This window comes from Carcharodon carcharias, chromosome 6 (assembly GCF_017639515.1).
Source record: "Carcharodon carcharias isolate sCarCar2 chromosome 6, sCarCar2.pri, whole genome shotgun sequence".
In the NCBI taxonomy this organism is placed as follows: Eukaryota; Metazoa; Chordata; class Chondrichthyes; order Lamniformes; family Lamnidae; genus Carcharodon; species Carcharodon carcharias.
Window position 1 is genome coordinate 21,943,949 of NC_054472.1, and position 15,465 is coordinate 21,959,413.

At 39.9% G+C, this 15,465-nt stretch overlaps 1 protein-coding gene across 2 annotated transcripts in view; it reads right to left on the minus strand.

The window, feature by feature from the left end:
- The window catches only part of LOC121278775 (arf-GAP with SH3 domain, ANK repeat and PH domain-containing protein 1-like), a 393,348-nt gene that overhangs the window by 102,615 nt on the left and 275,268 nt on the right, over window positions 1-15,465 (minus strand). For both annotated transcript variants that reach the window (XM_041189209.1, XM_041189210.1), the window contains 4 exons: window positions 15,340-15,427; window positions 13,302-13,350; window positions 2,680-2,843; window positions 1,862-1,995 (listed from right to left, as the gene is read on the minus strand). In XM_041189209.1, the coding sequence (XP_041045143.1) occupies window positions 1,862-1,995; window positions 2,680-2,843; window positions 13,302-13,350; window positions 15,340-15,427 (435 nt within the window). The remainder of the gene's footprint in view (window positions 1-1,861; window positions 1,996-2,679; window positions 2,844-13,301; window positions 13,351-15,339; window positions 15,428-15,465) is intronic.

Sequence of the window (15,465 nt, forward strand, 5' to 3'; positions counted from 1 at the left end):
AAAGCTTCAGGGATGATGGCTAGTAGGCTCCAGGACCAAACGAGAAAACACCAAGGAGAGAAATGTGTTCATTTATTGCTGCTTCTCTCAGTGCTGTGCAAGTTACTGATTTTCTAAGAACAGACAATTCTGCAGGCTCTACCTGCATAGAATTCTTCAATGATAATGATGAAGAACGCCTTGTGGCTGCGCATGTAATGTCCCTTTGCCTGCCCCTGGGGAACTGATGCAAGTCTGCAAAGCATGCTTCACAAATGAATTCCTCCCCAATGTGAGTTTGATGAGGACAAGTTAGAGATCACTAAATTGCTCTGTGAAAAATATACCATTTACCACGCAAGGTTCAAAGGCCCATCGTGAAGTTCAAAGAAGCTGAATATAACAATAAACATTAAGAGTGCCATGAAGAAAAGTGGTGGAGTGAGTAAATTGAAGAAATCCAGATGTCCACTGACACATGATATGTAAAGATTTTATGAGGCACTACAAACCATCTATGGTTTTACTGCTTTAATGAATGCTGATGGTTCCATCATGTTGACTGAAAGCAACCATATTTAATGGGTTAGCTAACCACTTTAGGAATCTATTACACCAGAAGTCCAGCACAGAAAATGAGGTCATAGATCAACTAACTCAAAGTCTGGTCATAGTGTCTCTTGTTGAAGAACCTTCATTGCCTGAGGCCTTTAAGGCTATAAAATATCTCTCCAATAACAAGGCACCAGAATCCAATACTATATCTACTGAGTTAAATCTAGCTGGAAGACACCAACAACTATACGGTACATTGGTGAAATTATGATCTGTCACTCAGTGCTCTGTCACAGGCTGTGCTGTGCCCCCATGCAACTGCCTCACCCCCATCTCCAGAGGCAGCAATCATTGAATTCAGAAAAAGTATTAACTTTTCAACTCCCTGAGGCACTGTTAGAAACTCAATAAAAAGTTACAACTTATTCAATCAGGTGTAACTGGGTTTATAACAGCAATGTAATTAATAAAATTTGATGAACAACAGACCTGGCTCAGGAAAGACAACTTAATATTTGCAAAGTGATATGAAATGATTAATTAGTGGATTTTAGATACTGATTTATTCAGTAATAATATTTTTTAAAAATTCCAGAATATTTTAGCTTTTAACTTCCACTCCACACTTATGTCTCAATCTTAAATTTGCTCTATGAAAATTTTTTTTAAAGTGATTTCATTTTAATGCTTTTTGTTCCTGGTTGGGTGCCTGTGAAAATCCTTTAATGTGATTGGCTGTTTGGATAACTTAATGACATTACTCCAGCTTTGCACTGGGAATATCCTGTAAAGACACTGGAATCAGTTGCACTGCTGCACAGCAACAGAGGTGAAACACTCCCCAGAGATCACTAGATCTCTCAGCAAAGTTTACTTCAATGACAACAGTGAGCTGGTTATTAAAGCTTTTGATACAATAGGTCATTCTATACTCTGATGGTAATAATTTGAAAAAGAGTCTATTCCCACAGTTGAATTACTAATGTTAATCAACAATCACATCTTATTTTGACAATCCTCAATTTAGAATTTACAACTACAAAACATTTTTTTATATCTGTGGTGAGTGTAGTAAAAACCTGTCTTGAGCATTTCACAAAAACAGCAGTAACCTATTAGCCACCTGTTATATGGCCTTCCGAATATTCAGTTCCATCGACTCCAATGGATCTGAATATCAAAGAGGGCATATAACAGGCAGCAGATGCAATGCCTCAAGATCTGCTCAACCACAGCACATCTGATATTGTGGAAATAGGTTCTGACAAGCTAACGAGTTGGCACTATTATATTTTTCCCAGAATATATTTTAATTACAATAACTCACCAAGAGTTCAGAGGTTCCTAATTTATCCAGTTCTAGGGACTGTATTCTAGAAATATGCACTCCCATTTCTCTGTGTATTCCAGAACATTCTATACATGTCAAAATTCCTAGGTTGGTTGACAGCCAAGTAGGATCTGCATGGAAACAAAAAATGACATTTATCAAAATGTACTCATTCAATGCATAAACTCAAGCAATGCTCACTAAAATCCTCCTCTAAAAAAAATTATAGAAAATTTGTGAAAATTAACTGAAGTCTCAAATTCACTATTGTTTGAAATATATTTTAGCGTTGTTACTCCTCTTATATTTCCTCATCATGCATTGGCCTCGGTTAATGCTACTATTTGTTTGTCCACAGTTGGTGGCATGGTCAACTAGAATAACTGACCATGATTTGTCCTCCTCCCCTTGATGACAGGGATAAAGCAAGGGGGTATATTTAGTACAAGAGTGAAAAATAAGCAAAAATACAAAGTTATGTTTTATATGAGGATAATCTAAAAGCTGGCCATTCTAAAACCTTATTATTTTTTGCAAAAATGTATGTTTATCTTCTGCACTAAACAGCCAGCTGCAAAGGCTGATCCATTGCAAGTTTACTGCAAGCCAACTCTTAATTGTTTTAGATTTAAACAAAGCTTAAATCAAACATAGCTCAAAAGCTTCCTTGAGAGAGGTTTGACTTACATTGCCGTTACGAGATCGTCAACTGGTAACATTCTTCAGGGTTTGGTCTGAAGACTACAAATTCATTCTAACAATACATCTTTTAAAATAACATTTCTCTGCTGAAAATTGAACAAAGAAACAAACACCTGGAGCTCCACAATCACAACAGACATCATTGCCAGGCATCCGCTGCACATCTTCAATGATGGCTTTGGTTAGGTCTTCTATGCTGTTCTCCCCACTGGTTTGCTCTCCTCTGAATGCCATGTTTAATGCTTCCTCTTTACTGTTGGTTAATACTGATATCCATCTGTTAAAGAGGAAATAGTTTAAAAATCTTAAAAACATTAAAAAAGTATAGCTATTCAAATCAAGAAGTATTTCTCAAACTGAGTAGTTTGGGTTAATTTGGCACTAGAATTACTAACAAAATTGCATGTCTGCTCACTGTTTTGCTCTTATCTATCTAACCATAGCCAAAGTCTCTTCAGCAATGACTTCTCTTCCCAAGCCAAGAATCGTTGCCTCTGGGCTCCCCCAATCCTTGATCCTCTTATAATGATCATGTACATATCACCCTTTAGCAACGTCAACTACAATCATGGGGTCAGTTTTCACATACACTGATGACACAAAGCTGCATATCTCCTGCATCTCTATTAACCATTCCTTTGCCTCTATATTGTCAGACTGGTTGGGTTGGATTGTCACTGATTTGGGAAAACTCGCGCGCCCTTTAGAAGTGGCAGATGAGATCCAGTTCAGTGATTCCAGGGGTTTCCGATTTTTTTGGGAGACGCCTTTTAAGGGTATGGGTTGGTTTGGTTCAGTAGCCTGAACCCTGCACTCAAGCACTTGAAACCACTTAAGCTTGTGTAAATAAACATTGTGCAATTGACAGCAGAGATCAGCGAGCCAGAACTGTCAATCAAGCAATATATTCTCCGGGACTTAGGTGTTTCAACAGACTAAAGGATTTCTGGACTTTCAGCCAAGCCTCCTTAAGTATTCTTGACTGAGAGCCCAGGCATCACATAGAGTACTAAAGGACTTATGAATGAATGACTTTTTTATTTTTTGACACATCCTATTGTCACTATAAGGTTCATTGGTTTCATAGTGTATAGTGGGTCAATGGGCATGGAAGTGCCACAGCTTGGTGTAAGGTGCATAATGGGCCATATGAGTAGGTGGAGGAGCATAACTTGGCCTAGGGGACATGAGGAGAAGGGGGCGGGTGGCAGGGCATAGCTTGGCATGGAGGTCATGGGAGCCATAAGGGTTGTTTGGGGGGCAAACCTTGGCATAGGGGCATATGGGTTGTTTAGGAGGGCATACCTTGGCATGGGGACATGAGGGGCCAGAGAGGTTGTTTGGAGGGGTCATAACTTGTCATGGGGGCCACAGAGGTTGTTTGGATGCATACCTTGATATGGGGGGCATGAGTGGCCATAGGGGGTAGATGGGGGCATGGATGTGTGGGGGGTGGGGTGACAGGGTGTGAGGGATGAGGGCTGGAGGGCCTCTCTGTTTTTAAATTAACTGGAACAAAATCCCACATGTCATGACAGTGGATCACAACCCAAATTACTTACGGGCATATTGAACTTTCTTTTGAGGAAGACATGTTTTTTTTAAAAAACGACATACTACAAACGCTAGCTGAGAATGTAAAGTAACCACTTGCCACAAAATTCCTATGTGGATTACACTTGACCAACTAGTCCACAGAATATGGAATTTTGCACCTAAAAGGTGTCATGATCTACTTCAGACAGAGACACTTGAAAGGGAGAGATGCAATGCAAAAGGCTGAACTGTAATCTCCTCTGTTTCAGAGACAATGGAGACTGATTATCATCTCAGCAGAAACCATCTCCTGTTGAGTTATATCTCAGGATGTAATCATGATCTGATTTGAAAGAAAGCAGATTCTGGGCAAAGCTCATGTTTGTTTTTCCCTTCCAGGAATACACAAGAAAAGGGGTTAAGAAACCAGCTGCAAACCTGGTTGGTATGTTCTAGTGCTGGTGTGCTAGTTTTGGTGTTCTAGTGTGTGTTGTTCTTCTGCTGTCATAGCAGAAGAACAGCAGCTAGGCATCGCATTGCAGCTTGTAGGCAAAGATTGTTTTTTTTTTTCTCTCTCCCTCTGTCGCTGGAGGCAAGTCAACAAAGTCACAGTCAAAAAGGAAACAGGCCAGCTCCTTCAGCTAACCTACAGAACCAAATGTCTCCAAACTAATTGCTCAACTGCCAAAAGCAGCTACTGGAATCACCCAACTTCATGGCCACAACATTTCACCATCTACTCCTCACGGACAAGCCAAAGACTGATTGGTGTATCTTTCTTAACTTTAATTTTTGGGCTCAACTTCTCATTTCTGACCTGTATGTATGTGTGTTGCATTTTATTATTTTTTCTCAGGTTTTAGTAATTAATAAACTTACTCTTTCTTTGATTCAAGAAAGCCTGGTTAAATTGGCTCCTTCTAAAACATAAATACATTTGTACTGGGAAAAGGTATCCACGAGGGAAAGGATGCTTTTCAAATTAACCTTGTTGCAACCAACTGAGGGGATTGAATAAAGAAGGGGAGCCAGCTCATCCCTTCTCACCTGAGAGCATAACAATTTGGGGTATCTTGTCCAGAATCATAGCAAATTGGAGGACCTCACCCAGAGACCGGTGTAACATACAGCATTGAGGCAAGCCTTTTAAACAGCCTGTCTTGGCACCCAGCAGCCCCTGTGGCTGCCTCTGAACTTTCTCCAGGTCAGTTGGCCCGATTGCAGCCGACAACCGCCTCCCACAATGAAAATCCCGTCTTTAAGGGCTCTAAGTCCTGAAGCGGGCAAGCAGAGCTGGAAATATCCCTACTCCAACTTCCCACCTCCAGGATGAAAATCCAGGCCCTTGTCTAATATCTAGTCTTAGATGGGTGTAATTTCTTCCAGTTGAACAATCAGAAGATGGAGGCCCTCATCATCTCTTACACCTGCCACAAACTTCATACCCATGCCACTGACTCTATTCCCCTGCCCAGCTACTGCATCGAGCCAATGCAGACTGTTCACAAGTTCAGTGTAGAGTTCAACCCTGAAGTGGATTTGCGATCCATACAACCTCCATGAATGACAACTTCCAGCTCTACAACACTGCCCTCTCCATTCTTACTTCTGGCTGTCTGCCACTGAAACATTCATCCATGCTTCTGTTACCTTTAGATTCCAATGTTCTGCTGGTTGCATCCACCATCCTCCACAGACTTCAGCTTATCAAAACTCCGGTGCTTGTAACCTATCCCACACCAAGTCCTGCTTGGCATTCAACCCTGTTCTTGGTGACCTATAATGGCTCCAAATCCCACAACTGCTCAAATTTGAAATTCTCATTTTGTATCCCCCCCTTCTCATCTCTGTAATCTCCTCATGCCCCTAACCCCTCCAATTTGAACTCTCTGTTCCCTGACCCTGGCCTTTTGTGTATTACCCTACCTTTCATCCCAGCATTCGCAGTATGTCTTCAGGTTTAGGTCCTACATTTTGAAATCGACCCTCACTCCCCCATAACCCCCTTCTACATCTATCTATCTCTTTTAAGACTACTTAAAACCCACTTCTTCAAGCAAGCTTTTGGTCACCCCACCTAATATCCGTTCTTAGGCTTGTTATCCTAAGAATTTTTTTGATTACGCCTTTGTGAAACACTTCAGATGTTTTTCTACCATAGTGCAACTGTAAATGCAAGTTGAACATAAATACAAGTTGTTGTTGACTACAATGAACAACAGGGGAGTGAAAATTCCTCAATCCAAACTTTCAGAAACTGTCAATCACTATACTCAGCCACCTATTCAATACTATTCACCCACGTCCCTACAGCAATTTACACTATGATTTGTCCACCAACAAAGCTGGTTAAGTGGTAGAAAAAGTCAGTCAATCAGATGGGATATCTTTAAAAACATTAGCTGTCATGATCAGAACTAATAGAACTGCTGGTAAAACATATATATGGTGGTTTTGTTTCTTCCATAAAAATAGACAATTTGAAATGAGGGCCCTCATTTCTGTATGAAGATATGTTTTGTTACTTTAAGTATCATCTTTCTGAAAAATAACAATGTATAATTTTGAAATTTTGCTGAAGTAACAAGTTACAATTGTGAGGTTTATAAAATTGTTATCTTTAATTTAAGATAATGATGGTGGTCGTGAGACCTGTTCTAAAGCAAGCCTTGGTGGGTTGATTGTTAGAGATTAAAGGGAGCCCAGCTTGTTTTACTGGGAAGAAGGTGCAAGACGTTTACACTGAGCACACAGGCTGCTGCCACGGTCTCCAAGAGCAGATAGAGAGTTTGCAAAATCCCAGTAAAGCGTCAAGGATGACGGGTTGTAAACAGTTGCGCTTTAAACTGTTCATTTACTTCTAGGACAAAAGGGCTCTGAAGGATAGCTAATCAGTATCTCTACCAGGATACAAGGCCTATGTGATTCATGTTACCATCAGGATGGGAAGGATATAGAGGAAGCAATTATATCATCAGGTTACAGGCTTTTCTAACATATCACTGAATAGCACAGACAAGTTAGTCTGCCAGGGTCTGGGAGAGAGATAGCAGCTAGAGGCAGAAAGTCTCTGTGGTTCACTGTGTAAGAATACGGGTGGGAGCTCATGCGCGGATTGGAAAGACCAAAATTGTGAGGGGTTAGAACAAAGCTGGAAGATTTGCCTGGCTTTAGCTAGAGGGAGAAATCTTCAGGAAAACTTGTATGGTGAAAGACAGTTCTGGAGTTAAAAGTTTGAAGGTTGGGAAAGGAAAATATCGGAAATAAACACGCGGGAGCCAAGAATCATTTTGGACTGATTCTGGGAGAACTGAATGTCCAGTTAAAGGACAGTGTAAAGTCTGAAATGATTTTTTTTTCTATTTGTGCTAAAAGTAAAAAAAGGGAAAGTTCTGTTCGTATATTTTGCTTACAAAAATAGTATTTTAGTCAATAGTGCTTCTAAGTTTGGCATTATAATAAAAGTCTTAAAATGTGAAAACATGTTGTGTTATCCTTTCAGCTATTAACTGGAAGTTTGAATTTCTTTTTTTTAAGTTTTGATCTCTTCGTGGATTGTAACAAACTATACACATCAAGATGACGTTAAATTTGATAACCGTTGTACATTATATACAATACACATTATAAACTCCTTTGTTTTGCCACTTGGCTATACTCTATTAGTCTACACCTTTTATTTTTAATTTATGCTACTTGTCTTTCGTTTACAAATAAAATAAACTGTTAACTGTGGACAAGATTTTCTGCTGAAGTTCTATTAGCTTTCACGAACTGGTGTCCAGCTGGAGGTGAGAAAAAAGAACCATGGAGGAGTTGAATTGATCCTCAAATCCACAAATTTTATTTTGCCAATTTCCAATGCTCTCTTTAGCTGTCCCATACCAACCTGTCCTAGTATTCTCCAGGCCTGCTTCAGCCATTTCCCACCCTGACTGAGGTTGAAATTCTGCTGGAAGCCCACCAAAAATATTGAAAGAACCCCAACCTCAAAAAATTGACCATAGTCAAGGGCAGGCAGAACAACTTCCTCCATTCCACCTTAAAGCATGTGCTAGGATTCCAACTAAGCCAAAAACATTTGCAAAGATAATTTTATGAATGGAGGAAAAATTGTGTGTAGGGTAATTGTGTTACCATGGGCAATGCTTAGTTCCAGGAGTACGCTTTTGTAAAATTATCCCTATAACGTACAATATCCTGTACCTGTTTCTAGTCATTAGCTGAAAAAAAAGACTGGAATAGAAGAGCAGCATTCTACATCCTTCTTTTTGTAATGCAATACCACTATCAGAATTTTTCAGTTATTACAGAATACACAAGGTTTCCTTCTACAATAATAGATGTATAACTACTGATTCAGCAATCAAAGCTTATCCTCGCTGATATATTTTAATACATATTAAATTACTATTGTACTGACAAGTGTAAACTGTGGTATTGAATGTGTGGTAATACTGAAAGCTGAAGGCAGAGGGCATTACTGCTCAATGAGAATCGATTTTAGCAATGTTTTACCGCAGCCTTTGACTGCAATCTATCTTGGTTTTCAATTTCACTGCAAGATCATTGCTTGCAACTACAGTAGTAAATCATTTTTCAAATTCATACAGGTTATTCATCCTTGCTTTCATTTTCCCTTGCTCCAATTTTTTTCAATTGTCCTTCATTGTGCTCAATGTGCTATTTAACATGTTTACTTTCATTGAATATCTATTCAAGTTGTTTGACTCTGATATCAATGTACAAATAGTAGTTACAAATATCAGTTTTAGTGAGTAATTTATCTGGCCTGCATTTATTGGTACAATAGGCAACAAATTATTTCACATCTCAGCTGTATGTTATGTAGAATGAGTCTTACTTTGGGTCTTTCAGTGGTGGGAGCAATACATTTAATGTTATAGTTCTCCTTAAAGTTTTTTTTAATCATTCATGGAATGTGGGCATTGCAGGCTAGGCCAGCTTTTATTGTCCATCCCTAATCACCCTTGAGAACGTAGTGGTGAGCTGCCTTCTTGAACCGCTGCAGTCCACGTGGTGTAGGTACACCCACAGTGCTGTTAGGGAGGGATTTCCAGGATTTTGACCCAGTGACGGTGAAGGAAAGGCAATATAGATCCAAGTCAGGATGGTGTGTGGCTTGAAGGGGAACTTCCAGGTGGTGGTGTTCCCACGCTGCCCAAACCCTGGTCATGGGTTTGGAAGGTGCTGTCTAATCAATTTATTGGAGCTTTTTGAAGGAGTAACGTGTGCAGTGGTTAAAGAGGGGCCTGTAGACATACCGTACTTGGATTTCCAGGAGGCATTTCAAAAGGTGCCACATCAAAGACTATTACAGAAAATAAAAGCGCATGGTGTAGTGGGTAACATATTAACATGGATTTGGCTGGCTGGCAGCAAGCAAAGTATGCATAAATGGATCTTTTTCGGATTGGCAGGATGTGATAAGTGGAGTCCCACAAGGGTCTGTATTGGGGGCCTCAACTTTTTACGATTTACATCAATGACTTAGATGAGGGGAGTGAAGACATGGTAGCTAAATTTGCAGATGACACAAATATAGATAGGCAACCTCCTCATGTCCTCATCATGTCCTTGCGATGAGGACATGAGGAGGTTGCAGATGGATATAGGTAGGTTGAGTGAGTGAGCGAAGATCTGGCAAATGGAGTTTAATGTAGGAAAATGTGAAGTTGCTCACTTTGGTAGGAAGAACAAAAAAGCAGAGTATTATTTAAATGGAGAACAGCTGCATAATTCTGAAGTGCACAAGGTTCTAGGTGTTCTAGTACATAAGTCACAAAAAGCTAGATGCACATACAGCATGTAATTAAGAAGGCTAATGGAATACTATCCTTTATTAGGAGAGGGATTGAACATAAAAGTAAGGATGTTATGCTTCAGTTATACAGGGCATTGGTGAGACCGCACCTCGAATACTGTGTGTAGTTTTGGTCTCCTTATTTAAGGAAGGATGTAAATACATTGGAAGCGGTTCAAAAGAGGTTTACTAGATTTTCACCTGGAATGGGTGGGTTGTCTTATGAGAAAAGGTTGGACAGACTGGGCTTGTTTCCACTGGAGTTTAGAAGAGTGAGGGGTGATTTGATTGAAGTATACAAGATCCTGAAAGGCCTTGACAAGGTGGATGTCGAAAGGGTGTTTCCTCTTGTGGGTGAGACCAGAACTAGTGGGCACTGTTTTAAAATTAGGATTCGCCCTTTTAGGTCAGAGATGAGGAGAATTTTTTTCTCTCAGAGGGTTGTGAAACTTTGGAACTCTCTGCCCCAGAAGGTGGTGGAGGCGGGGTTATTGAATATTTTTAAGGCAGAGGTAGATAGATTATTGTTAGGCAAGGGAATCAAAGGTTATGGGGTTACATGGGAGTTCGGAAATCAAAACCCAAAAAGATCAGCCATGATCTTATCGAATGGTGGAGCAGGCTCGAGGGGCCAAATGGTCTACTCCTGTTCCTATTTCTTATGTTCTTATGAGCCTTGGTGAATTCCTGCAGTTCATTTTGTAGATGGTACACACTGCTGCCACTGTTCGTCAGTGGTGGAGGGAGTGAATGTGTGTGGATGGGCCACTCAAGCGGGTTGCTTTCTCCTGGATGGTGTCCAGCTTCTTGACTGGTGTTGGAGCTACACTCATTCAGGCAAAGGGAGAGTATTTTATCTCACTCCTGACTTGTGCCCTGGACAGGTGGAGAGGCTTTGGGGAGTCATGAGGTAAGTTACTTGCTACAGGGTTCCTAGCCTCTGGCCTGCTCTTGTAGCTACAGTATTTTTATGGCTAGTCTAGTTCAGGTTCTGGTCAATGGTAACCCCTAAGATGTTGATAGTGAGGGATTCAGCGATGGTGATGCCATTGAATGTCATGGGGTGATGGTTAGATTCTCTCTTGTTGGAGATGGTCATTGCCTGGCACTTGTGTGGCGCAAATGTTATTTGCCACTTGTCAGCCCAAGCCTGGATACTGTCCAGGTCTTACTGCATGGACATGGACTGCTTCTGTATCTGAAGATTTGCGAATGGTGAACATTGTACAATCATCAGTGAATGTCCCCTCTTCTAACCTTATGTTGGAAGGAAGATCAGTGATGAAGCAGTTGAAAATGGTTGGGCATAGGCAACTACTCTGAAGTATCCTTAAAACGGCTGTCTGGTAGTCCCAATGTGGAATAGTTGTCTCAATCATTACATCTTGAAAAATTGGAGATATGATTTTGTGTCCAAAATGAATTGATTCACAAATTACAGGTTATACATCCACAATTTCTCGAAGAAACGCTCCTGCAAGAACTGCTCCCTCACTAGACATATCAGATTGCAGAGTCATTCCGTTAGTTTTTTCCTTTCAATTTTGGAATGTAAATGAGCAGGTCAGAGGCTGGGAATTCTGCAGCGAGCAACTCACCTCCCGACTCCCGAAAGCCTGTCCACCATCTACAAGGCACAGGTCAGGTGTGTCATGGATACTCTCCACCTGCCTCGATGAATGTGGCTCCAACAATATTCAAGAAGCATGACACTATTCAGGACAAAGCAGCTCCTTCCACCACCAATGCACAGTGGCAGCAGCGTGCACTTTATACTAGATGCACTGCAGCAACTCACCATGGCTCTTTCTACAGCACCTTCCAAACCCGCTTCCTCTACCACCTAGAAGGACAAAAGCAGCAAATGCATGGGAATGCCACCAACTGCAAATTCTTCTCCAAGCCACACACCATCCTGACCTGGAACTATATCACCGTTCCTTAACTGTCGCTGGGTCAAATCCTGGAACTCCCTCCCTAACAGTACTATGGATCTACCTGCACCAGGCGGACTGCAAAAGTTCAACAAGGTGGCTCAGCACCACCCTCTCAAGGGCAATTAGGATGGGCAAGAAATGGAGGCCTTGCCAGTGACTCCCAGGTACCATGGAAGAATTTAAAATAATTGAAGTATTGGGCAATATTCATTAGATAAAATTTAATCAAGATTAAGGCCTCTTTACCAAGCTGACTATTTAAGTTCTGTAGTTTATCCTCCATCAAAGGACCTTTAGAACACCCAGCTTTCTATTATTTCCCCATTTTTCTTCTAGTTTGGCATCTGAACCTACCTGTGTGGCCCAATTTGAATGTGTGATAGAAAACGCCATTCTAGCTTCTGCTAATAGTCATCTCTGCATTAGCGGTAACTTTCCTCAAGAAGTAACTGCACCTGGATGGAACGGTCAAGAATGCAGGCAAAAAGCCATGTCCCACTCCTTAGCAGCATAGTGAATTTATGCTCCAATGCATTGTGTATGCTTTCCTGGTGTCCAGGATGGCTTTGTTTTCTTGCCCCCTCCCCTGAATATACTGATTCCTTGCTGGGATACAATTTTACAGGTTGGTATCAGTGCCTCCCTGGTGCCTTGTCTAAATAACCATTCTCCATATGTGAGCCTTAAACCATGAATGCAGCAATATTCAACCATAGTGGGCATCATATTCAAACCCAAAACGTGATTAGATCTTCATCTGGTGTCTACATAACATGCACTTCCAGCAGACTATCTTCTTTTTCCAATTGCTGCAGTCAACTGTCGGTTTAAAAATTGACCTCAGCCAACATCATCTAAAACTCAGTACAAAATGGAAAGCAAACATAAATTTTCAGTTTATAAAACTTACTTGTTTACTGGATAAGTTCTCTTAGTTACTGGGGAAGCCGTAATGAATTTTAAACATTCTAAGCCCAACAGTTGATTATATTTATCTCGATGTATTTTACAACTGCACTTGTGTATTAAACATGTAGCATCTTTAAAGTTGACTATTGTGCAATGGGTGGGTTGGTTGGTCGGGGGGGGGGGGGAAAACACAAATTGCTGTAAACAGCATCTTGGAACTTGATGGAAATCTTAAAAAAAAGTTATCTTATGTGCCTACACAAACAGACAAAAGCCATATAGTAAACAATATTCTTTTCCCATGATGAGCATATTTTCATAGAGGTGATCGTGCTGAACAAGACAATGTGGCTTTGCGAATGACTTGTTTGAAACTGGGTTCACAATACTTAGCAGTTTTCACAATAGATACCGATTAGTTTGTGTTTAATAAGGTTACAATGACACCAATCTAATGTATTCAATTCTTTCTTATTTTCCCCATAACACAATCTTGGAAATAAAGGATTTTTGTCACAGAAACACTTACACTAGGCATTCCTGTTCATCGTCTGCTTGGAAATGATAGGTCCTGTTGTCTGTGGTGGAGAAGAGGGAAAAAGGTAAAAAGAAGTGACAAAACTAGCTTAAAAGGCAGGATGAAAATAGCGATTAAACAACAGGAATAATTTTCATAAATACCATACAAAACTCCTAAAACATTAATTACTCACTATAAGTAAAGTTTTCTTAATTCTTTAAATATAATGCACTCAAAAGATACAAACATGATATTTTGTTCATTTACTGAGCCGGGATGCATTTTGTGGTACTGGCTTTTAAATCTTATTGCATACCCTGGGCTCTTCTCCCACTCAAGTGTATGTCATATTAAATCACAAACTAATTTGTGTTTGTAAATTGATGTGCTTATGTTCAAGGTGTAGCCTGTGTGCGCACCAGTTTGGTACCCACCTTTGACTTGGAGCACTTTCTTCATTTCTTCCAATGGATAACAATGTATTCTTGTTATCACCCAATCATTATTTACAGGTTTCCTTCACCCACCCGTACTCGTTTCAACCTTATTGGTATTCTGTCCTTCATCTTGGTTATAAAAAAAACTTTATCTTTATCTAGACTAGCTTTATCTTCCAGACCTATTAATTGAATGCAAATTCCACCAGCTGCTGTGGTGGGATTTGAACCTGCATCCCCAGACAATTAGCTTGGGCCTCTGGATTACTAAACCAGTGACATTATCACTAGGCCAACATCACTCCTAAATAAGGGGGTTGAATTTTTTGTGGAGATTGTATTGCATCTAATGAATTTTCAAACAGTTGATAATCAGTGATCTAATGTCCCTTGTCAAATCTTGGTCTCTGCTTAATATGCAACAGGGGAGCAAAACCAGATTTGAACCTCTAATAACACGATTTCAGTTCAGGCCAAAATATTCAATTTGTTTTTTCAAAAACTACCTTTCACCAACTCATTGTTGTGAAGAGAAAAACTTAGGATGCTATTTCCTTTACCTCCACTGCTGTTTACTTTGCCTGGTTCACTGGGCCCCAGAACTACAATCTTGTTGCACCACATCCTCCTAGGGAAGAATGCTGTCTGGATAGGATCCAGGGAGCTATTCCAAGGATAGCAAAGGGTGAAGCCAATAATAATCTGTTCTGCAATTCAGGAGGGAATCCTCAACTAGGTGATTCTATGCATTTTTAGGTCTTGAATAACCTTTGTCCAATCTATATATTATCATGCAATGTTGTCCAACCCAGCATGGGATGTAATGTTGCAATTATTAAGGCTGGAGATATTTAGCTAGCGGCCTGAAAAAATGATTGTGACCCAATATCCCCAGTAACATATCAGGAATATCCGGAATATATCCTCCTGTGCATACAGTCCATGGTCCTACTCAAATTATTTTCAAATTGCGAATTCACCATTCTTCAAATAAAGGCTAAATTTGTTAGCTGTGTAACCATTAAGAGGAGACTTAGCAGCATCATCCCTATTAATCAGTAAAATAAATTATGATTACCTCAAAAATTCACTTTAAAAAGGTCCTTTTTTGGTTGTTTTACATCAAAGAATGTGTTAATGTCATAATTGAGAAATGTTTTGAAAAGTTATTGGAACTAGCTGCAAGGCAACAACTTTAATATCTGCAGTTGGTGAAGGGTCAATAACTGCATCTCAGCTAATGCTAATTTAAGTTCCTCATATACAATTGGAAACTTCAAGTTAATGTCTCCTATGAATCATTTAAACAAACTTCTAGGGAAATACATGTAAAACAAGGAATAGCGTCATAATTCCTTGTAATTATTTGCCTCTGTAAAAGAATCTGGATGGAGAGACTTGCTGTTTACTTAAAAGCTAAGTACAAGTAGCAATATTTACAAGAGATTGTGCATACTGGCAGAATACCCAAATTATATAAGTCTAAACATATATAAATCTGTGCAAGTATCTATAAATATATATTCCTAAATTGAAACATGAAGGAATTTCAAAACATCAAATTATTTCACAACTACAGAACACAAGCCAATAATAGTAAAGAAACATACGTGATATCAAATCAAAACACTTCTTCTCATCAGCGGTTGGTTTCACCTGGCATGTCAGCAGATTCAGTCGTGCTGGTTGTCTGTTGGGCTAAAAATACAAAATACATATTAGAATGTACTTGAAGA